The sequence below is a fragment of the Bacillus rossius genome, chromosome 1 (assembly GCF_032445375.1).
Source record: "Bacillus rossius redtenbacheri isolate Brsri chromosome 1, Brsri_v3, whole genome shotgun sequence".
NCBI classification, from domain to species: Eukaryota; Metazoa; Arthropoda; class Insecta; order Phasmatodea; family Bacillidae; genus Bacillus; species Bacillus rossius.
The window spans coordinates 267,167,742-267,191,285 of NC_086330.1; the positions used below are offsets into that span (position 1 = coordinate 267,167,742).

Here is a 23,544-nt window from a genome sequence, read left to right on the forward strand (position 1 = left end):
TTTTAGAAGATTATTTGTAATGATGTAAATATTGGCAATCAATAAAACTGTGTAGTAAAATCTTTAATTGGGCTATCCATTTACGAACCCGGTAGTTTTCCCACGACGATTATTTTTTTAATAATTGTAACAATATGTATTGTAACAAAATAGAACCTTCGTGTATATGTGGCCTATAATTGAGTTATAATCAAAAATCGTGAAATAGAGTTTAATATATATTTATAATATGTATATGGCTAATTTCCTGCGTTTGAACGAATGTGTTATGTATAGATAATAATAAATTGAAATTTAAATGTTTATTTCTTGACATTTTCATAACCCTTAAAGTTTTTCTTTCGTAAATTATCAATTATTTGAATCCACGATGTTGTTCCGTACCACAGAAATATATTCTAGTTTTTATCTTATAAAATATAATATAATAATAGCAGAGAATTACAGTTAGTAGAAACTTCGTTAAAAACAAATTCAAATCTAACATACAAGATAATTTACTTATTAAAGAGTCAATATAGCGTTAAAATATAATTTCGCATTTAAAATCACACCAATGTTATTCAAATAGTAACTCTTTTAATCGCTTGATAATTAATATGACAGATGTAACATCTGAGTTTATTTTTATCATAAAATTATCCACACAGTTTTATCACTACGTATTTAGTAATTAAGTTTGTGTTGCATCAGGTGATGAGACAGTTAAAACAGTCATTCTTATTACGTATTATGTGTAGTTTCAAGTCGTATGTATGCAGCAATATATTGTAGTTAGTGATTACATTGTTTATTTAATGAAAAAATACATTAAACTTTCATGGGTTTTAAGTCACTCCGTGTGATACATCAGATGAGACAGGAAATATATTAGATAAGGCATTAAATATTCTGATGTTAAATATCTGCAGTGCAGATAACCGACAAAACAATTTACATACGTATCATTTAGACATCAACGTTAGTAATTTTCTTAACTTTAAGTTAATTTTGGGATATGTTATTAAAAATGTAGTTATTAACATTATTTTTGCCTGCTTTTTACAACACAATACAAATTATTACAAAAATCAAAGACATTCGTTTTACGTTTTTCTTCTATTAACAAAATCACGTTCTGATAGTAATTTTTATATGCCGTAGAATAAAAGCAAAAATTATTTCAGCAGGTTATGATTATAACTTTTTTCTTTGTCGCTCTTTATGTGGGCAGCAGAAATTTTTCAACTCTTGAAAAACTAGCGTAAAAAATATGTGTAAGTACTGAAATCAAAGAGTTAGCAATTACTTAAATATCAAAACATGAAACATTATCATGCTCAGCTAAGGTGCCGGATTATTACCTTTTAGTTAATTAGAGATTTAACCTTTTGTTTACACTAAGAACAGACAAGCAAACAAGAGACTCATTTTGAGGGGATGTAATGTAACAGTTTTGTGACTTCTGAATAATAATAATAACGATGACAGTGACTAAGGTAATAATAATGACTATGAGACGGATAGTAATAAACCCGCAAGGTGGGGGCAGCGCGGTGTCCTGGAGTAGGAGAAGCATGTCGCTCACGACACAATGCACACTGCAGCGTGGGTCGCTGCGGGCGCGTCGCGTGTGCGATTATTCCGCCTCGCGCCAACACATCACACCTCGCGTGACGTCATCAATCCTCCCCCTGTCAGGCCCCGTCTCCCCCACCCCAGTCCTTGGACGACGGTAGTTATTGAACCGAGGCGGCGCCTGCGGGCATGCGGGTAGGCCGCCCGCGGCACGCGATGCCTGGTTGCCCGCAACCCGCTCGCCAGGACGTACAGCGCGTTCGAGAATACCTTGGAGTTCTGAAATCAGAGCCGTGGGAAAGTTTGCTGAAGTGCATGCGTTCATTTTTGAGGGAAAATATCCTAAGAATAAATACTAGGTTCGTTAAATATATGGTTAATTTTACTAGCCTTGCCACTAAAACGATTCGAAGCCAAACAAATCAAATATCACAACTTATTAGGTAAGATTTTTTTTTAAAATTTAATATAAAAATCAAGCATTCAAAAACAGAGTCAAAAAATGTTATAACTAGGAACTCAAATTATTTATGCAATTTAATGTGAACTTAATACGTTCTTTTCTGAAACGATTTCATACTTTTTTACTTGAATGATATTTATCCTAACTATCAAGCTTCAATTGGAGGAATATAATTAAATTATTAAATACATACGAACGTGTAAATCTGCATTAAACATTAATATTTTTTGTTAAATGTTTAACTGATAACAGTATATTCGTTCTAACTAAATTAATTTTAGACAAACAAAAAGGTGTCAACATGGTAAGCTGTTATTCGTAGGAAAGAACAACTGGTTCCGGGCTGTATTACAGTTTCATTTCTCTGAAGTGCGCGAACGGTAGAAAGGATCAAAATAAAGAAAGCAAATAAAGTGTGGAATTCCCTCAGTTTTAAACAAACAGTTGACAATTTTATATAATTATTTGGCAATTGGAGAAATTTATGAAATTATATAAGGAGTTGAAGGAATAAAATACTATAGTATGAAGACGTTAAAAAATAATCCGAGAAAACTATGTAGACATCACTTTGATAGCTTAATAATACATTTTTACAAAATAAAAGTATGTTTTTCATACTGTTGCATTATACAACTCTATACATGCCAAATTTCTTTGTCACCTCTAAATACAGTAAGCAATAAATACACGATGCATAAATACAGATGCATAAATACAGATGCATAAGTACAGACAGTGCAGTCACACAAAATACGTTGGTGTTATTATATAGGTATTGCTACTATTTTTTGTTATTTGTTTTCATATCATACTTTTTCTTGATCCCCCTATTTAACACTTTACAAACATATAATTTATGGCAAAAAATATACATCCAAACAAATGTTATTTTCAACTAAATTTAATCTAACATTAAATAAACGATATTAAAAATATTTTTATAAATATTTTATTTAATGTGTTTGGAACATTTGGACATAAATATATGTTGGGAGTTACGATAGTTTTTTTTGTAACAAACCTTTCATTAAATTAAAAGTCATAACTTAAAATAAACGAGTTGGTTGCACCATTTTGATGACAATGCAAGCATGCTGCTAAAAAAAATTAAATGTCAAAAAATATTTTCTGTTGGTAGTTACACAACCTTACAATGACAGACGTTTAAACATATATTTTTATTTGGTAAATAAAGTGATTTAATAGTGTAATATGTATTTTTATTAAATATAAATTAAGGTTTATGTATATTTGGTACTACTACTTAGGAATTTCTCTTAATACTAAAATATAATTTTTATTCCTAACCCCCGTATAAAACCTGCGAAGAGGTATAGTAAAGCTGTGAGAACACCAGCAGTTATGGTTTAGTCAAGGAGGTGGGTGAGTAGTTGGAAGGGGCAAAGAGGAGGGAGAGAAAAGGATTTTACCGTGTACTGCAAAAAATGTTTTGTTAACTTTACTAAACATTTAACGGATGTTACTTACTTATACGGTGTTTTGTACATTTGACACATACATGTGGCTTATTTTTCTCTTCATATTTATAAACAAATGTGGGAATAGGTTATTATCTTGTACTATACGTTAAGATAAACTACAATACAAAATGTTGGTGTTTTGACTTAGATGGAGAAAAACCAATGTTTCTTTCACCTACACAGTGACGAGTAAAGTCTGTGAATTCTCAAATGTTAAAGTTCTTAGAAGTAGTTTCAGTCTCAACCATTCCCAAGTATTAACTTTAAAAGCAACTCATGATTTTTTTTTACGAACTATCAACCAAATTGGAAAAGTTTACAAACGTCGTAGACAGAACAACAGTGACAGAATGATACATATACCATTGGTACAGCTTCTGAGCACTGTCGAATAGGAGTCAAGTTACGCGACACCGACTATAGCTCAGTGTTCAGGAGAGCAAACACTCTCTACGTCTGTATTCACTCTATGACTCGCCTCCGTGTTTACCGAGGGAAATGGCTTCACGCCGCCATTAAAAATGAAGAGCGGGGTCTATGGCGCGGCTTCGCGCCGCTTCGTGAGAACACGGCTAGAGGCTGCGCGGGGCCTCCGGGTGGCGTAGTGGGAAAAGGGCGCAAAGCGCAACATCGTACTCGCTAAGTATATCATAATATATACCTCTAGTAATGTGGTGCTATAGTACACAGTAGTTTAATGTAATGAAAATATATGATGTAACATATCTCCAAACGCCGTAATAAAGAATTGACCCAAATAAAAAAAACATAGAATATATATTTTTAGTGAATTATTTGGAAACCTTAAAATTACTATCATTATTGCAACGACCAATTGAAAAAACCAAAATAGATGTATCTAAATAATCCCCACAAATTCAAAAATAATGAAAAATTAATGTAAAATATAATCTATATTAATAAAAGATAAATTATGTCTGTATTTCGCGTAGCGCGGAAACGGTAATGCCAAGAGTCGTGAAGCTTGGTTCGAGGATTCTACAGAGAAAACCAGAATGTTTAAATCAGAAGGGGGGGATAGAAGTTCGTTTGCTCCTCGCAAAAATTTATTTCGAAAAAGTCTCAATTTTTTTTATTTTTTTTTATTTTTTAGCGATTTTTGGATTACTTTTTCACGGTGATCTCCGTGGCCATGACCGTCGCATTGTTTATGCTTCCTTCGTCTCCGTGGCAACGGCTATTGTATTTTTGGTGCTCTTTTCGTGTTAATTTCAACGGGCACTGTAATAATTGCGGCATGTGTCGCTTTTCCACTGTCTCTAGCATGATGGTAGCTAGATGAGACGTTGCCGCATCTACGGTAGCCCATCCATTTTCCTGGTGATCAGTAATCAAAAAGCGCTGAAATATTCATCCGGACTATACAAACAAAACTGTGAGACTTCGCTGGTAAACGCGAGCATGTTTTTCAAAAAGCTCTTTTGAAATTTATGTTGCAGTCACGTTCAAAACATGTTTTATTTAAGGCCGAAAATCGCGCTGAAGTCACGCTTTGGAAGTTTTGTACATTATTTCAAAAGATATATTTTTCCTAAAAAATCAATTTTCAGGAATAAAATCCGATCAAGGAAGTTAAAAGTAGCGTTTACATTTATTGATTATTAATGCACACATGTGTCCCATCCCTCCCCCCCCCCCCCCATTTTTAGTGATTTAATTTTTATGAGTGTTTTTCCGTCATTTCGAAGATCATTTTTTTCTATTAAGCTTCTTATTTTAGAAAAATAATGTTTCAAGAAGCTTGAAAACCAAAAGACAAACTGAAAAAAAAAACAGTACTTTGCCAGTATTAACCATTGCAAATACTTTGGAGTGCAGACAAAGTGGCTTATTAGTGAAAGCAGAATAGTGTTTTTACAAATTAATAGTTTTGTTGAGACTTCGGAGTTATTTTATGACGTCAAAATTTCGAGTTAGATTTCTTAAATTCGACAATATTTAGGCCACAACAATATGTTTTATACAATGTGTTTTTAAGTAAAACTTATTTTGGCGCGATGGGAGTAAAATTTAAAGGCCGAATTTTAATGCATCGTTTTCGTAAAACATTTTGTGAAACGATTTTTGACGCTAAACGGTGCAGAGAGCTTGGCGGGCCGCGGGCTCCACGTGGCGGCGTGCGGCTCAGGTTGAACCCTGCCATGCTGCAGGGATAGGCGGGTCGCGGCGGTAGGGACCCGCCTGCGCCTGATGCCCGCTGACTTGCTGGCATCTAGTAAGGGAGTGTTTGAATAAAGGGCAACACAACGGGGTTTGAGCTTATTGTGCACCGCGCCACGGACCATATTCGCAAGAAAATGGTGCTCTTTAAAGTATGTATTAATTTAATTACTTGTATAAATAGGTATTTTTAAACTGTGTTGTATGAATTTTGTTTTATCTATGTAACTAAATAATTTTTGCTTGTGTAATGCTTTTCACGTTTAAGTTTGCCAGGGTAATTATTTGTCAATAATTATTATTTTAAAAACTTAACACACCCCGTACTATAATTATGAGCCCACGAGCTTGTAAATATGTTAGGTCGAACTAAGAATATGGTAGATAAAAAAAGGTTAAACCAATTAAGTTTGTGGAATATAAATTATTATTTTCACTTATTGGCAAGTAGTAAATAAGGGTCCAGGGTCTGCATTGGGATTGTCGCCCCCATATTGAATTGTGACGTCACGGCGGACGTCTTAGGTAATGACGTCACCGTTACACTTTTCGTAACTGTCACCACTACACTTTTCGTTACTGTCACCGTATTGAATTCTGACGTCACGGCGGCTATCTGGGCTGACCTTGACCTTGACCTCACCAGCCATCTTGAATTCTAGTACTTTCCATCAATTTTTCCCCCACCATTTTAGATTCTAGTACATTCTACCAGCTTGAACTCTAAACGTTGCACTTTTCGTTACACCCGCTATATTTGATATGTATGACGTCACCGTTGCACTTTTAGTTACAGCTGCTATCTTGAAATTCCGTAATTTTTAAGCTAGAAAATCGGGAAATGTTTAAATTTCAAAAAATAATTTAATTATATAATTTTAATAAGCAATAATTCTGCTATTTTTAAATTTGTCCACCATATTGAAAATTCAAATTTTTAAACTAGAAATTAAAAAAAATTAAACATTTATAAAAATTATTTTAATATGATTTACATAATTTGACAGATGACTTTGACCTTGACTTTGAACTCTGACCTCAGACGTAATCTTGAATTTAACCACTTGGAACCGAGCACTCCAATCCCGAATCTTGCAATTTTCGTTATGGCCGCCATATTGAAAATCCGTAAATATTATACAATTTTAATGGAAAAATTTTTAAAATTAAAAAATAATATGTTTTAGTAATAGTAATAAAAGGTATTTTGATCGAACCTGGTGAGGTCAATCAATCAATTAAAAATGGTGACGGATCCTTTCTTCACGGACTGATACTCCACCATTAATACCAAAGTATATATTATGGTAGCCAGTATGATGTCATGGCAACCATCTTGTTTGCATCTGCTGGAGGGCGCTGCCAACATATTGTTTTCGTCTGCTAGAGAACACTGCCTCTATATTAGTTTAATTTCTACCTGCTAGAGTGAAGTATTAATTTATTACTGTGGCACCAACCATCTTGGCATTTCGCCGCCATCTTGGAAATCTTTAATTATAAAGCTATAAATTTGGGTAAAATTCCCAAAAATCATCCAAAATTCACTAGTTAAAATAATGGTTGATTCGACCAACTTAGTTAAATCCTTGATAGAAGTAAAAAATATAGTTTATTGGTAAAAAAAGATAGTTAAACTAAAGCTATCAAAAAATGACATGTTCGAGAAATAGAAACACCACAAATTACAAATAAAAAAATATTACATAATTTCTATAGGAACATAAAACACAATAAAATTACAAGCATTTCTCGAATTCTTAATCTGATTCTCATGAATGAAAGCAAGGTGCGAAGCCCTACCATTCCACATAGGATCGTCCATTTCTTTATTGGAACCTCTTCTCCACCAAGTATGTATCGGGACACATCGTAGGCTGAATCTATTTGGCATAGAAGCCACCACGAATAGGCTTGTGGTCCAAATCTTCGAGGTAGTAGGTCCTACGCTCAGATTCGCGAACGTGGGCCACACGATAAAGTTCGGGACTCCAATTCGCAGTAAAACCTTTCTCGAAGACGCCTTTCTGCTTGGAGATCCGCACAATGTCACCACCGTTAGCTTTAGGCTTTCGTGGATCTTTATTCTTCGTGTTGGATATCACCGTTGGAAGAAAGTGATCGTCCTTTATGTCTTTGGCCGTCATTTTCGTTGTAGAATGATTCGTAGAATTGTATTAGCTAATTAGTTTCGGCAAGATATTCAGCCAATATTATTTCCATTAGCCATAAACTGTTGCCATATCTTGGTGCGCAAAGATCTATTAAACCTGTTCGACAACAGAGACTTTGACATTGCTAAATGTAGAGTAGTGTTTAATGCCAAACTTCTTCATTAAAGCCTTGGAGGTTGCATTGTAGAATTATTTCCCGCGATCCTTTGGCAGGTGTGACGTTAAAGGTTCACCATGCAAAATGTCTTTCATAGCCGTGGTTATGTCGATTTCATTCTTCGATTTCACAGGTCTGGCCCAAGTGAACTTGATATACACATCGATGACCATCACATTTACTTTAAACCTTTATTCATTTGGTAATATGGTATCATCTCAACATGTTCCGGCTGGAATATAAATCATCAAGTCCACGCACTACGAATTTGCGCTGAAGGTATTTTGGTATTGCAGGAGCGTGAAGTTTACGAGCGATTCCGGTTCGACTCATTGTATGTAGCCTGTTTCTCTCATTTCTTCAAGTATGGATACTATTTAATTGGTGTGTGGATAGTTTCTTGATGTAAGCGAAGCATGTAGAAGTCTAAGACTGGATCGTTATTGCGAAAATTCGCATGAATTAAATCTAGAGTTTCTTGTACTCTTCCAAATCTTCGTGGGCATAGCCTTTAGGTTCCCAGGGAAAAGCAATTCGTACAGACCTTGCATCCAGTGTGTTTTGTACTCTTCTACAGATATTATATTTCCTAGTAAAAATTATATTTCTTTAGTACCGAGAAACTACCTATTATTTTTTCAGTTCACTCCGTAGGTCGTGTCATTATTCCAACTCGTGAAAGTTCTTAAGTATGGCCGGACCATTTCATTAACTTGGTGTCCAAATTTACTTAACTTTTTCTTGTGCATAGATTCTGTACTTATAAAGTACTCTTTTTCTGGAACTAATTCATACTTACTCTTCTTTGCGGTAGGCATCTCATCATCAACTTTTGTCTTCGCCGTGATTGTCAGTTCTTTCTTATTTTTAAGTACATTGAGATGACTAGTGATTCGTTTAAATATCTCTTCAATGTCCATTTCAATGTGAAAGTCTGTATAATCCAGCAAGTATATATATTTTTCACGAAGAGACTGTAGAGCACGATGAAGGTCACTTGCGAAGTCTGACATTGTAATGGCCGAGAACATATTGCAATATTTTATTTTATTCTTTTTATTCGTCCGCAGAAACCTCTTCCCTGTGGCAAGTAAGATCTGTTTTAGTTGCCAAGTGAGCTAGTGTTACATCCAAGCTTCTTTGTAAAGCCCTCAAATCGTCGTGAATTCGAGAATCAGATGCTTCCACGTGCTGGTCGATGGCTAGCAGATACTCTAGTAATTCCTTTTTCACACTTTCTATTTTTTTAGCCAGTAGCGAAATGTATCTTTGTATATCGGCATCGTGAAACTCGATACCAGTATATAGTTCGATAGTGTGACAACTATGACCGAATTTCGAAATGCTATGATTAATGTTTCACGATAAACTGATCGAGACCTTGTCTGTACCTGCCTTTATATAGAGGTCAGTCTATGAATATAACTAGAAATCCGTAGTAATTTTTCCAGAACAATGAGCATATGTCTTTGAAATCCTGGAAAGTCATGTCAAAGTTTAATTGATCGTCATAAGCATGACGTAAACACGTTCGTCCATGCGGAAAAGTACTATGATGTTCGCGTTGTCTCATAGGAAATGTTTCGGTACACAACTGTACGTCTGACACAAGTTAACACAACCTACTTTTGCGTGTCTGCTCATGGAAAAATATACCTTGCTTCTCGCACACGTCGTCGTCAAAAACTATTACGGAATTGGCTCTTGCTTCGCTAGGAGGCAGCACATCTGCATTATCGCTAAAAAGAAAATACTTCAGGCCTTTCACTGATCGTAGGCCCGGCGCTGGTACTTTGGCTTTTGCAACATCTTGGAATATATGTAATTTCCTTTACCTTGATGTCTATCAAAGCCTCCCATCTTTTACTATCATTTTTGAGCATCCCGCATCCCACATTTAAAAACAAATAATATTTACCTCCACGCAACATGTGACGACATATGTTGTTGATAAGCAGAACTATTTAGCCTCGACTCTTCCAAAATTGAAAATTGCTTCTCGCTAATGGATTATTCAAATTCGTATTCAAGTATCTGTTTCTAAATACAAATCTCAATTTGCATGTTTCATAAGTCACAGGTGCTAACATGGATTCTGGTATGTTATCAGTAGCTGAATCGGAAGGATGCCATTGTAGATACTGCAGCAAGGATTTTGACCTGAGAAGGAATGCTAGACGTTACGAGGAGAACGATTGTGTTTAAAACCCACTCAAAAAATGTTAAACTGTAATTGGTGTAGCAGGTTGTTAAAACGAATAGAAAGCTTAAAATGACACGGTATAACATGTAAAGCCAAGTCCACTTACGGGATAGAGGACATTGATAAAGACACTCCGCTAAGGAAGAGTGTGCAGCTTGATGTAAATAATTTTCCGTGTCTTGAGCGTGAATTTCATAACTCTCCCGATCGCAACAAAGAACTTAAATGGAAGGATGCTGATGGTTTAAAGAAGACTGAACCTAATGGAAGTAACATCAGCGTGAAAAGTGAGAATACATTCAAGCCGCCCATATTAAGTAGATCCTCTATACTTTGGAATAATGATGGACACTTATAAAGAAACATTATAAACGATAAATAAGCTTCTAAGTTAACGATTTCGAGTTTTTTACAGTAATTCAGGCGAAGACGCTGACTTCTATGGTGATGGCGACAATGACTCTGAAGCTGGTGACGCGATCGAAGACTGTGCTGAAGAACCTAAAGCAGGAAAGAGTGAAAACTGTGATGAAGCCGTGAAACCAAAACGATGGAAACTTTGTAATAAAATAAATTATTCTGATAAAGCTTACAATAAACACTGGGACGATAGTGATATTTAAAAAAAAAATGCAAGGAATATGACAGCAGAAGAGATAAATTACGCATCATGGGGGGAAGATCCTAACATATTGGTTGACAGGTTAAGACTTTTACATGCTTCGCTTTGTGCAGGAAACTATTCGTACTTCAAGTAGCCTTTATACTCAAAGAACTGAGATAAGCTGGCTGAAAACTATAATGACTAGTTTTATCTGCATTTGTATAAATAAAAATTATGAATTATATTTTAGATTTTTAAAATACATTGTTATTATTTCATGAAATATGAGATCTAACCAAGCCTAAGTTCTCGCTACTGCATGTTCAATTTCTTAATTACATTTTCATTGTATGTCCTGTTAATATTGTATGTGTTCATTGTATGTCCTGTGTGTGCACTGTGTGTTCATTGTGTGTCCAGTGTGTTTACTGTGTATGCATTGTGTGTACGGTGTGTGTACTGTGTGTGCGTACTGTATGTCCAGTGTGTTTACAGTGTGTAATGTGTGTTCAGTGTGTGAACTGTGTGGCCAGTTGGTGAACTATATTTTCAGTGTGTGTACTGTGTGTACTGTGCGTCCAGTGTGTGTACTGTGTGTCCAGTGAGTGTAAGGTGTGTACTGTGTGTGCAGTGTGTGTACTGTGTGTCCAGTGTGTACTGTGTGTGCAGTGTGTTTACTGTGTGACCAGTGTGTACTGTGTGTCAAGTCTGTGTGTACTGTGTGTCCGCTGTGTACTGTGTGTCCGGTGTGTACTGTGTGCACAGTGAGTGTACTGTTTATAATGTATGTACTGCGTGCATCGATTCAATCAGTAAATTAATTATTGATTTATTTAATGAATTTTAGAATTTTTCCCGATTATCTACGTTAATTATTTTGAATTTTCAAGATGGTGTTCAAATAATAAGATGGCGGGCGCCACAGTAATAAATTATTCTTGCACTCTAATTGGTAAAACGTAATCTAATATGGTGGAAATTCACTTTAGCAGACGATGTGTGTACTAAGTGACACTAGGGCTCCTAGTAGCAAGTATTGAAAACAAGATGGCGGCAGCACTCTCTAGCAGACACCGTGTGTACTAGTTAACACTAGCACTCCTGGTAGCGAGTACTCAAAACAAGATGATGGTTCTGTTTTGAACAGGCGATACTATTATTTCTTCAAATTAAAAATATTACTTATCCGAATATGTGTATTATTTTTTATCTACCTTGTTTAATTCTCAGTTTAGTAAATGTCTTGATGACCGTACGGTTAAAGGCTTATGATTTCCAACCCAGATGTCAGATCTGTGATGGTTCGAATCGCAGTGCTTCCAATGTATTTTGCATAAAAAATTAAATTTAATATGTTGGTAAGGACCATAACAGCACTGGCAGGTAATAGAACATCGACCTTATGTGATGAGACAGGGAATTAGTGGTGCTCTCTAGGCGTTAACAGAGGAAATAATACGTCGGTATCCAATATGGCGGCCTCCAGCAGAACAGAAAAAAAAACAATATGGCGGTAGTGACATCATACAAGTTAACGGCCTCTAGCAGACGAAAACAAAATGGCGGACATGAATTCAGAATCGAAAAAAGTGGCTGTGAAATCAGGTCCAACATGGCGAACATGTAATTAGAATTCAAAATGACGGCTGTAACGAAAATTGCAATGTTCTATAATCCTAGATGGCAGCATAATGAAAAGTGCAACGATGATGTCATACACATCCAAGATGGTGGGCGTAATGAAAAATGAAACACTAGTGAGCAGAGCGCTCGATTTAAAAATGGCGGATCCAAGATGGCCGATGGGGACAAGGTCAAAGGTCAATGTCAAAATGGCCACCGTGACGTCACAATCCAAGATGGCGGTCGGCACCAAGCACTACAGCCTGAAGTCTGTCCTCGAAGGAACTATTATATACTTACTACTCAGGTGGTTACTTGGATGGTCCAGGTGGTTATCTTTTTGGCCCTGGGGTAAGTTCACTGCTTATAATGCGGTAGATAAGTCGTTTAGGTGATGTTCTAATTATACTTTCGCCCACCAAGATGCACACTTCGACAGCACGGTGTGAACTATTTGCGTCAAAAATAATGTTGCCTTTATGTATAGCGATACAAATATATTGATTTGATTCAAAAATAATTTTGTAATCAGAATGATTTTTACAACGAAAAGAAAAAAAAAGTTTCTTTGACTTGGGTAGGTTTATATAAATCAATAAGGTTACACATCTTGTTATACAGCAAGTTCATGTTTATTTATTTTTCACTGTACACAACTAAATACCACCGAAGAATGCTTTTTGGTGTGGGGTACTTCCCAGATAAATGAATATTACAATTTTTTTAAAAATAATAGCCTTTAAAATACTCTTTTACCTCATTTTCATTCTTGAAAAGTCATTATCAAAACTAAAATAAGTTAGATTTTGTTTTTCAATTTTTTTTATTTTTTAGTTCTATGGGTTTATGGGAAATGGGGAGAGGATGGGGTGGCAATTTTTTACCCATGACTGCTTCCATACGACCGCCAATGCTCTCACATTGCCGTGTGATGTGTCCCGGAGGTTTAAAAAGTTACAAGAGATTTACAATTAATCCCTAAAGTTACATTTGACGAAGTTAGTAAAACTAAAAATTCTTCTTCTTCGACATTTCGTTGTTTATCTAGTAATATATGAGTATATATAAAGTTTGTTTCGTTCCAGTTGCCTACTTAGGTAACATTATTTAAGTAAACTTTGTTATTACTCTCAACGGCGCTGCCTTCTTAACCGTACGGCGTCATAGGGTTTCTCAGTTTAGATATTGAGATATTGTTAGACACCGTTCAGCCATTCTCCTCAATATCGCTTTCAAACAAACTTGGCACTGTGCATTTCAATGAGAACAAAATGACAATAAAAACAAAAGTACGAAAAGTTATTGCAGAAGTTGGTTACTGGATATTTTTTATGTATTTAATTTTAAGTTCCGTAAAAAAAACCTACGATAAAAAAAATTATTAGCATTTTCTTCTCTTTGTAACTCACAGTGCAGTGTTTGTTTAAAATTAATGTCGTGAAAAAGTTCTGAAAAGAACCGAAATATTTGTTCATGTATGGCCCTATTCCATTACATGATCTCGTTGTAGGCATAAACGTTAAGCTTAAACACAAACGTTTCCCTGGAATCTAAATATGCTTTTATAAACGCAAATAACAACAAAGTACTTTTACGAAGTCATTTAAGAGCTATCAGCACCGTCAGTTGAAACCCCCGAGTCTCGGAATTGTTCAGGAAACTAAACGCTGAGCGTTGCCAACTTAAAGTGACTGAAACAGTGGGGAGTAGTTAATAATTGGGGAGTCGAGCGCAGGGTCAAAAGTAAGGTGCGAGATGTCTGTAGCCTTAAAGGACACCATTTTAGGTCATGACCTTGATCTTGAACCGCGGTCACCATGCTATATATATTTAAACTTCAACCTCTAGAAAATGGAAAATATTACAAAATATTTTCTAAAAATACATTTATTTTAAATATTTAGTCAATTTATCGGTTAGTACTCGGTTTGATCGTGCTAAAAGCAAAAAATTATTATTTATTATAATATATATACGTAAATTATTTTAATTTAACGATAACTTACATTATCCATTTTGATGATACTGGGTTCGGATACAAATGGATGCAATTGTATATAAATGACGTCACATATATTTTCCACACAATTTACCAGGCGACTGACCCTCACCATCTATACCAAAGCACAACTACGCCTACCATCGTGACGTAACGGCAGCCACATTGGCAACCATTTTTCATTAGCTTTTCCTCTTCTATAGTGCGCTACCGCCACATTGCCTCATTTTTTATCCGCTAGAGCGCTCTAGAGTCAATAAGCAGATCGTCATCTCACATTACGTCAGCCATTTTGTCGGACATCTAAAGCGTAAAATATAGTGGGAAAACAGTGTATTTTTGGAACGATGTTGGACCACATGTATAGTATTGAACTTGTTGTCGGATCAGACAGGGAGGGACGAAGCCATCGAGCCGAGTCGCCAGTCGCTCGTCCCCGCAGCTCCACGCGCGAACCAGGCGTGGCATGGCCTAGTCACGTGTTGGTTACTTGGGGACGGCCACGTGAACTCAGCTAAATCGTCGCAACGCCCCGGGCCACACACTCCTAAACAAAATAGTAATTGGTTAATGATGACTTGACTTTCCTAGGTTTTACAACAAATACGTAATACATAATAAATAATTAATACGTAATAAATAATACTAACAAAAAGTCCTTGTTTTTGCGATAGTTTTCCAGATTTTTTAGATATTCTGTATTTGTGTTTTATTTCTCAGTTGCCAATTATATACACGAATATGAAGTTAAGATATTATTATTTATGGTAGCCATTTGATTTTTTTATGAATATTTTATGTTATTAAGTTAGAACCTAATTTTAATATAATTGCATAAACTACTAAAAGGGGAGTGAGATTATGTTACCTGAAATCGTACAACATCTTTCAATCCTACCAACAAAAGGAAAGTATTTGAAAGCAAACAGCAGGCAAAGAGGTTCAATCTCCCTCCTCCCCCCCCCCCCATCAAAAAATTAAATTCTGCATACACTCCTGCCTTATATTACACCTTTCTTTCGCTCTGGATTTTACGACTTTCTACAATTATTCTTAGGTTATGCTTCCTAAATCCCGAATTTGCATGAACGTGTGTGTTTGAGGCGTGTAACCGACGACGTGTGAATCTTAGGCTTCTCCTGGATCGAGTGCAGGCGTGGGTGGGTTGGCGACACTGGGGCGCCGGGACGCATGCGCGCCAGTGGCGGGCAGGGGAGGGGATTATTTGTGGAGGGGTGAAATGGCCGAGGGTGCATGAGGAAGCGAGGAGGGGGGAGTAAATTCGAGCGTCAGCTGTCTTCAGTCCCGATCCGGTCGCCGCGGCAGTCGCACGCTAGCCGCACGCGCGCGTGACCCCGGGTGTGTGTTCACATTCCTTTCCTAACGTAACCTAAACAAGGCATAAAGTCGCAGCCACGAAGAGATGCGTCGTCACTCGCGTCATGTCGACGCGCTGGAAGGCCATCTTCTGCCACCTGCGCAAGAGGTCAGTGCGCATCCAGCGAGCCCATAGACTCGCAATGAGATAGACCACGCGCGCAAGCTGTGCAGAAACGTGGCCCAAACTTTCACATTTTCTTTACAGAAAAACTAACATTTCGCGGTATATTTTTAACCACCAGCAGGAAAATATGTAATTGTTACGGAATTCCTAATTTCTGCTATAAAAAAAAAAAAAAAAAAAAACGGGGTGTAAATACAGTGATACGGGAAAGATCCAGATGGAGCCTTAGCCGTCAGAAGTGAAGCCAATTTTTCTTCTTCTGTTTTGTCTTTTTCAGGCACCAAAATGACGAACGTTTGTTTGTGTTCGTGTTCGTGTTGCTTAACTACTGATTTTTAGCTGTCCATAAGTAAATTCGATCAGAATATTACCGTTCAACAAACTCAAAATATTGGTAATGACAATCCATGAAACAAATTTACAAAAAAATTTCAGGTTAGGAGTTTATAACTTGGGTACGGCAAGGAGTCAATGCCGAGCGTCTCGAATTTAATTTCAAAATTTTCATCTAATACTATGTTCAAAAATGTCCATAATAGGTACCACCCGAAATATATTTGTGTTACCGCAGACACGATAAATTCAATTTACTGACAAGATTGCCGAAATACGTGTAACAATCTTGTTTCTGTTACATACTTGGTACAAATGGGCCAGCTTTCAAGTTGGTGTACGAGTAACATTGTTTTATTAGTAGGGGTATAATCACAAAACGTTGAAGTCGGTTGTTCTAAATAGATTTTAAATGGGTATGTATTACATATTAGGTACGTCACCAAAACCTACCTATATGAAAAACCATTAGATCGCATAATTGTTTAGTTCAGTGACTACAGTTACAAGAATTATTTGGGAAAATGTTAGTGGAGGGGAGAATTTCTTAAAGTTGTTTCATGCTACAGTTGTTTCTTGATAATCATCTTGAAATAGCTTTATGAATTCCTGGTATAGTTTTATAAATTTCATAGCTAGGAGGGACATGAACAAAAATTGAGCAGTAAAATCCTTTATAAACAAAAAATATCGTTCTTTGCTATCTACGAATGATTCTGAAACTCTCTTTACAGATGTGGAGTTAAGGGGATATTTTGAGAATACACAGAAAATAGTATTTAAGAGTATGGTAATTCCAAAAAAGAGCCACTATTTTGAAACCAAAAAATTAAAAATTCCAAAATGTTTTATTTTTCTTTCTGACATGTTTAACCATCGATCTTAAGAGGGCATTGTTATACTTCAAGTAGTGTACCATTTTGCTAATGTTTCGTCTAGGTTACATGTTACAAATACTGTGATATTCTGAGACTGTTTGGTTAGGTTATGTTAGCCACATTAAAAATACTTTAAAATAGTGTGGACTATTGGTAGGTTAGGTTAGCTTCATAATACTTTCAAATTATTTGATCGATTAGTTAGAAATTACCAATTTAAAAAGTAATTTACTTAACCTAACCAACCGTTCTCACAATTAAAAACTAAACAGTATCTAATGTGGGTTATTTAACCTAAACATACCTTCACAAAATTCCAAAGTTTTTTTAAAAGTTGCAAACGTAGCTTTACCTGCGTTTACGCCATTTTTATTGTATTTTTATTGTAGCTCAATTAACGTAACTAACCATTCACAACGATTTTATGCTATATTTATGTACCTAATCTACCACGTGTTAAAACGATCACATACTGGTAAACATCTTGAAGTATAAACTTCACCCTCTTAGGTATAATGATTGGACAACAATTAAGGAAGTAAAAATATTGCAATTGTTATTTTAATAATAACAATATGCATTTATATAACAAAATATATATTAACTGGTAGTATATTTATTAATACTTCTTAAAAATTCCCCTATTGCGAAAAGAAAAACATTAATGACACGTGTCATAGCGACAATATTGTTACGATTTACCGTGGGGTCGTAAAGGATAGCCCAACTAAAGATTTTATTACACTACACGGTTTTATTTATTGCCGCTACTTATGTCACTTACAAATATCTTCTCAAATGGCAAATAATTAATTACACTTAAAAAAGGTTATTCCCCAGTCACTCGTTCCACACACCTCGCTGGGCCGCACCTCTGGCGCAACTCTCGCCGCAGCACCCCTCGTGGGTCTCCGCCGCGGGACTCCGTCACCACACTCCGCCGTCGCCGACACACTTCCCCTTCGCCGAGGATCCGCTCGACTCCTCGCTCGCAACTTCGCTCGGGACTCCGCCGCGCCCGCGACTCTATCGCCCGGAAACTCCACCGCGGGAAAACTCCCGACTCCACTGAACCCACTCACTCCCTGCCCTGGAACCTTCGTCCAAGGACTTCGCCACTCTGCCGCACCCGCGGCACTATCGCTCCAGAAGCTCAGCTGCGGGAAGGCTCCCGCCTGAACTCTCTCTCTGACCTCTACTAGCATCATCGGGCATATATATAGGCCCCGGCGCAATTCCAGAACTCACGAGAGCGGCCGCTCTCGTGAGTTCTGGAATTGCGCCGGGGCCTGTCGCGTCATTCCGCACCGACACGACGGTAGAAATCTCTCGAAACACGTGTCGGCGGCTCGCGTAACTCCCAGCTGTCCGGTGACAGTTATGTGTCAAAGGCAGGGCGCCGCGCGGGGAGTGGTGGGAAGGATGGGGGAAAGCGACAATCCTTGTTATCTTCCAGGCGCGCGCGGCACAAATCATATTGCGGCAGTCGCCAGCCAGCTCTGCACCTGCACGTGTCCTGGCCTTGCTCTAGTTCGTAACAATGTATATAATTTGAGATTGTACATACATTTTTAAAAATCAAAAGTGAGTATAAATAATGCATTTCATTACAAAATACACACTTAAATATCAAGAATTATTGCCAGTTTTGTATAAACTACTGTTTGTAAAAATCATTTGATGATCAACATGAGAGTTTTTGTTTGATGCAGGCCAGCAAGTTGAACAGCTGAGGAAAATATTAAATATAAGGTCCCTAGTGTGATTGAAGTGCAACAAAAACACACACACACACACAGGAATTTATGGTGCAACTCCACCGGAGTACAAAGAATAAAGGCAATTGTATTATTATAAACAAACATTATGTGTAGAGTAAAAACTTGTCAAGTATGGGTCATTCATGATTTTGGGTCAACCTTTTTCATAGAGGACACTGTAAATATGTTTTTTTGTATGTTTTTGACCACCTCTCGTAGCGCTGCCAATGAAAGGCGAGCACTCACTTGATTGGTTGCACACCATAGAGCCTTTGTTACTGGCTAGAGTTTTGCTGCGAGGGTTTTTGATTTGCATTGTTTTTCGTGATAAGTTACTTTCTATTTTTATTAAAAGTATCCATATATTTTATTTTATTCAATAATTTGTTGACTGTTTACCTTTTTGCTGCTGACAATAAATGCTGATTCTTTTAGTTACTTTTCAATTGGGTGTTTTTCCTGTTTGAAAGGAGAACTGTATGTCCCTGATTATTTAATGGCTATTGTCCCAGGCATATTTGGGAAATCTACATTTTTGAGTTTCGCCCTTCTTTATGGTGATTTTCGCTCTTTAAAGCGTGTTGGAAGGACTTTGCCAGTTTCTCCGATGTGCATGCACCCACACTTACAGGGAATCTGATAAACACAGTTCTGGCATTGAAACTTGTCTGTAGCTGATTTTACTTTAGTGATCATGATTTTGATAGTGGAATTTGATATTAATACTGTTTTTAGTCTGTGTTTGTTTCCTAATCGTCTTATTTTTTTCTGAGAGGCCACTGACTTACGAAATAACTAATGTACCAATTCGTTTTTCGGCCGTTTCTTGTTAAATGATTTGGGATTTGTTGGGTTTCGTGTGATGTTTAATGATGTCAGGTGGGTAACTATTTGATAGGAGTTCATAATTTAAGTGCTAACGTTCATCAGTGACTGATTTACTGTCAGAACCAATTATTTCTGCTTGGTTATTCAAAGTGTGAATTATGCCAGTTTTGGTGCTTGTTGGATGGCTATAATTGAATTGTAGGTATTGGCCTTTATGTGTTGGTTTCCTGTATACTTTAATGGTGATTTTGCAGTTTTCCTTGGAGGCTGGGACATCTAGTAAAAGAAAGCTCTCGTCGGGTTCCATTTCATATGTGAATTGTATAGAGGGCCTGAGTAAATTAAGGAAATTTGCAAACTTTTTTAACTTTACAGGTTCATGTTGCCAGATAAGAAAAGTGTCATCTACATAAGGAAGCCATATTTTACTGTGATAAAAACTGAATTTGAAAATGATAGACTCTGAAAGAAGGAACAGAAATACCTATAACATTACTCATGGAAATTATCACTTTCTGCGTTAACACAACATATTTTCAGTTCAAAGACAAATTGTAAAAACGAACAATTGGAATGGAAATGGGTGTGGTGTTGGTTATGATCAATGCTTCGTGCTTAAAATATTGGTCATGAATGGAGAAAGTGAAGAACCCATTTCCATTCCAATTGTTCGTTTTTACAATTTGTCTTTGAACTGAAAATATGTTGTGTTAACGCAGAAAGTGATAATTTCCATGAGTAATGTTATAGGTATTTCTGTTCCTTCTTTCAGAGTCTATCATTTTCAAATTCAGTTTTTATCACAGTAAGTGTTTCTGGTACAGGCAAATTGGTAAAAAGACTATGAACATCAAAGCTCACAAGTGTGTCGGTTGGTTCTATTTCTAATGTCTTTGCTATGGAGATTAAATGACGAGAATCTTTAACGAAGATAGGTGTTTGGCCTGTGAGTGTTTCGACAGTTTGTATCAGAAATTTGTAAATTTTTTGGCGTGGAGAGTTGCAAGAGCTTATGATAGGTCGTAAAGGCATGCCTAGTTTGTGGATTTTCGGAAGTCAATAAATTATGTGTGCTGTTAGTGCGCTCCTGGTTTTGTCTAGTATGTGACTATGGTGGTTTTTCAGGGTTTGGCACACCTTGAGCTCAATTCTGGAAGTAGGGTCCTTGTTCAAATGTATGTATTTGTCAGAGGTAATGGGGTTGGTGATTTTATTGTCACAGTCTTTTTTGGTCTAGTATGACAGTGGTACGGCCACTGTCAGAAGAAAGGATTACTATGTGAGAATCGGCTTCCAAAGTTTAGATGGCTTTGAGCTCATCATAAGAGAAGTTTGGTTTTGGGGACCTGCTTGATGTAACGGTGGTCCGTAAGGTCCAACGACACTCCTCCTGTTCGACTGCTGGCAATTTGAACATGGAGCTTTCTACAGAAGAAACTATGCCTAAGACCGGAATACTACGAGGAGCTATGCTGAAATCTTTCATTCAAACATAAATACACTTACAGCTGATATGGCTGCTACATTGGAACCTGTAGTTCAGTGATTTCCCGCTCCCCTTTTGGCGTCACCCTCTCGTCTATAATCAGACATTATGCACCATCTGGATCTTTTCCTAATCTTGTGTAGATATCCTGTATCGCTAATTCATTTACTGTCTCATAAATATTGTATTTGAGTTCATTATTGTGTGCCTAGGGCAGGGGTGTACGCATAATTTTCTTTCCAGAAGTGGGGGGAGGTAGAAAAAACAACAACGCCCACTTTTTGCTTTCAATTTTTTTTTCTTTTTGTTGTAGAAGAGGATAGAGTTTTGGACTTAAGAAAATGATTTAACTAAAGTGTCATCTTGAGGTAGTACATACAGTAATCAAACATTTAAGACATACAAAATTAATGAAAATTTTTTTTTTTGCTATACGAGTTTTATATTTAATTTAAGCAACAGAATATTTTTCTAAAGAGGTTAAGCGGAAATTCAAAAATTGTGGACAAAATTCTCGTTACTCTTTTACTGCATGTCTAGAGAAATAGCTTTAACGAGGTCACTAGAAATATAAAAGCCAGACAGAAAAACCTACAAATTGGAAAATGGGTACAAAAATTTGTCGTAGCCATGTTTCTGCAGTCATATCGAGAACCACGGAAAGCTGAAAACAAAATGACTAAACTTGGATTCAAAACACTGTAACTGCGCTGTGTCTGTTATCACTGTTAACACCCAATATGTTGACTAGATGTATATTTTCTTCATAATATCAAACTTTCACCTTTTACTCTTCGTAAGGGTGATAAATCACTAAATAATAATAAAAAAAGTAGGTATATTTGTTAAGTTTATTATTCATATCATATTTTTTGAAATATTCTTTTTAGCTTCAGAAATGACATTATTCTTATAAAACAGTATTTACCCTCTTTACGAGCCTTTAGGAATGTAGTTTTATGATTATATATTCTAGTGTTCCTGTTGGCCAAATATTGTTTTATTAAATTGTTTTAATAAAATCCGTGTAATTTTTAAGGTTGAAATTTTTCTTTTCAACACCAACAAATTTAACAGTAAATGAGATAATGCCATAGTTATACTTCGCTGCTTTTATCCAGGTTTAATTCGAAAAATATCGATCGTAGAGTGAAAACGGTTACGACCAAAGTTTTAGGGTATTCAGTTTACTACATCAGTTATTATGAGTTTTATTCGAACGTTGAATGTGGCCGAGTTATTCAACAGAAATAATACCCCCTTAAATACAAGATGGCAGCTAACGCAACGGCTGAATCCGGGAGCCTTTTTAAATTTAGATTACTCCTGGCCTGCCCTAAAGTTTAAAAAATAAATAAGTGTAAGGGAGTTTTTCTACAATCATGCACTTTTTTTTACATTCCAACTGAGCTATAAGTTCAGTGACAAGTGACAGTGGTCATAGATGGAGGCAGTTATTCTTCGCTAAGCAATCTGTTCTCTTACTAGACTGCAATGCGATATTTCTGCGTCAGTAATATACGTTTTGTAATTGGCGGCCATTTGCAAAAGAATCAATTGCCTTAATTGACAACGCCATTCAGAACGCGTTTTCTTCCGCACAGAATTGCTGTGATTCGTGTTGCCGACAGTGGGCATTCACATGGAAGAAGCTCAACAATCAGGAAAAACTGGCGATGCTGCAGTGTTTTAACTCACAGCTAGTCTCGAAATCTTTTCGCGGAAAATCAGTGGCCCTAGCCAAGCATATAAATCATTTTCGAGGGAACAGTGACGAAAAAAGGCAAGTGACAATCAAAGAAACGATGACCATGGTAAAAAAAAAACGAACGAAAATATGTCAAAACAAATAGGACAAAAAATACTACACAACGAATTAAGGCAATGAAAGAGATAACATAAATCTTTACTGTTCCTGAGTTTATTTTCTTTCACTCATACAAGAACTGATTACCGTTAATAAATTTACTGCAGTAAAAATAATCATTTGAATGAAGGTATGTTTAACAATGATTAATAGGAATCTGCAAAATTCACTTTATTGTTTGGATACAGTCTGGATTGCAGTTGTTTGTACACTTGGAGACGCGGGTCGTTGGATCAATTTTCGCATGACTGGCCTGGAGGATTAGCAGTAGGAGTCTCCAATCAAATATTTAGTGTTCTAACGATATCATATTCGAGAAAAATATTTCTGGCGATATTATTTGAAGAAATAGAATTCTGAAATTCACTCACTACACTTGTGTAGTTGACCTCTGCAGAGACTATCAAAGAAATGTTTATACAAATCTCTGGGAATGTTTGTGT

General features: G+C 36.4%; 1 protein-coding gene across 3 annotated transcripts in view; it reads left to right on the plus strand.

Moving 5' to 3' along the window:
* The window catches only part of LOC134527576 (regulator of G-protein signaling 20), a 418,792-nt gene that overhangs the window by 338,177 nt on the left and 57,071 nt on the right, over positions 1–23,544 (plus strand). Inside the window, exon 1 of one of the 3 annotated variants that reach the window (XM_063360379.1) lies at positions 15,309–15,931. The exons of the other annotated variants lie outside the window; for them this stretch is intronic. Coding sequence (XP_063216449.1) covers positions 15,888–15,931 — 44 coding nt within the window. The 5' untranslated portion in view covers positions 15,309–15,887. Of the gene's footprint in view, positions 1–15,308; positions 15,932–23,544 lie in introns of those variants that run through there. 3 annotated transcript variants of the gene reach the window in all.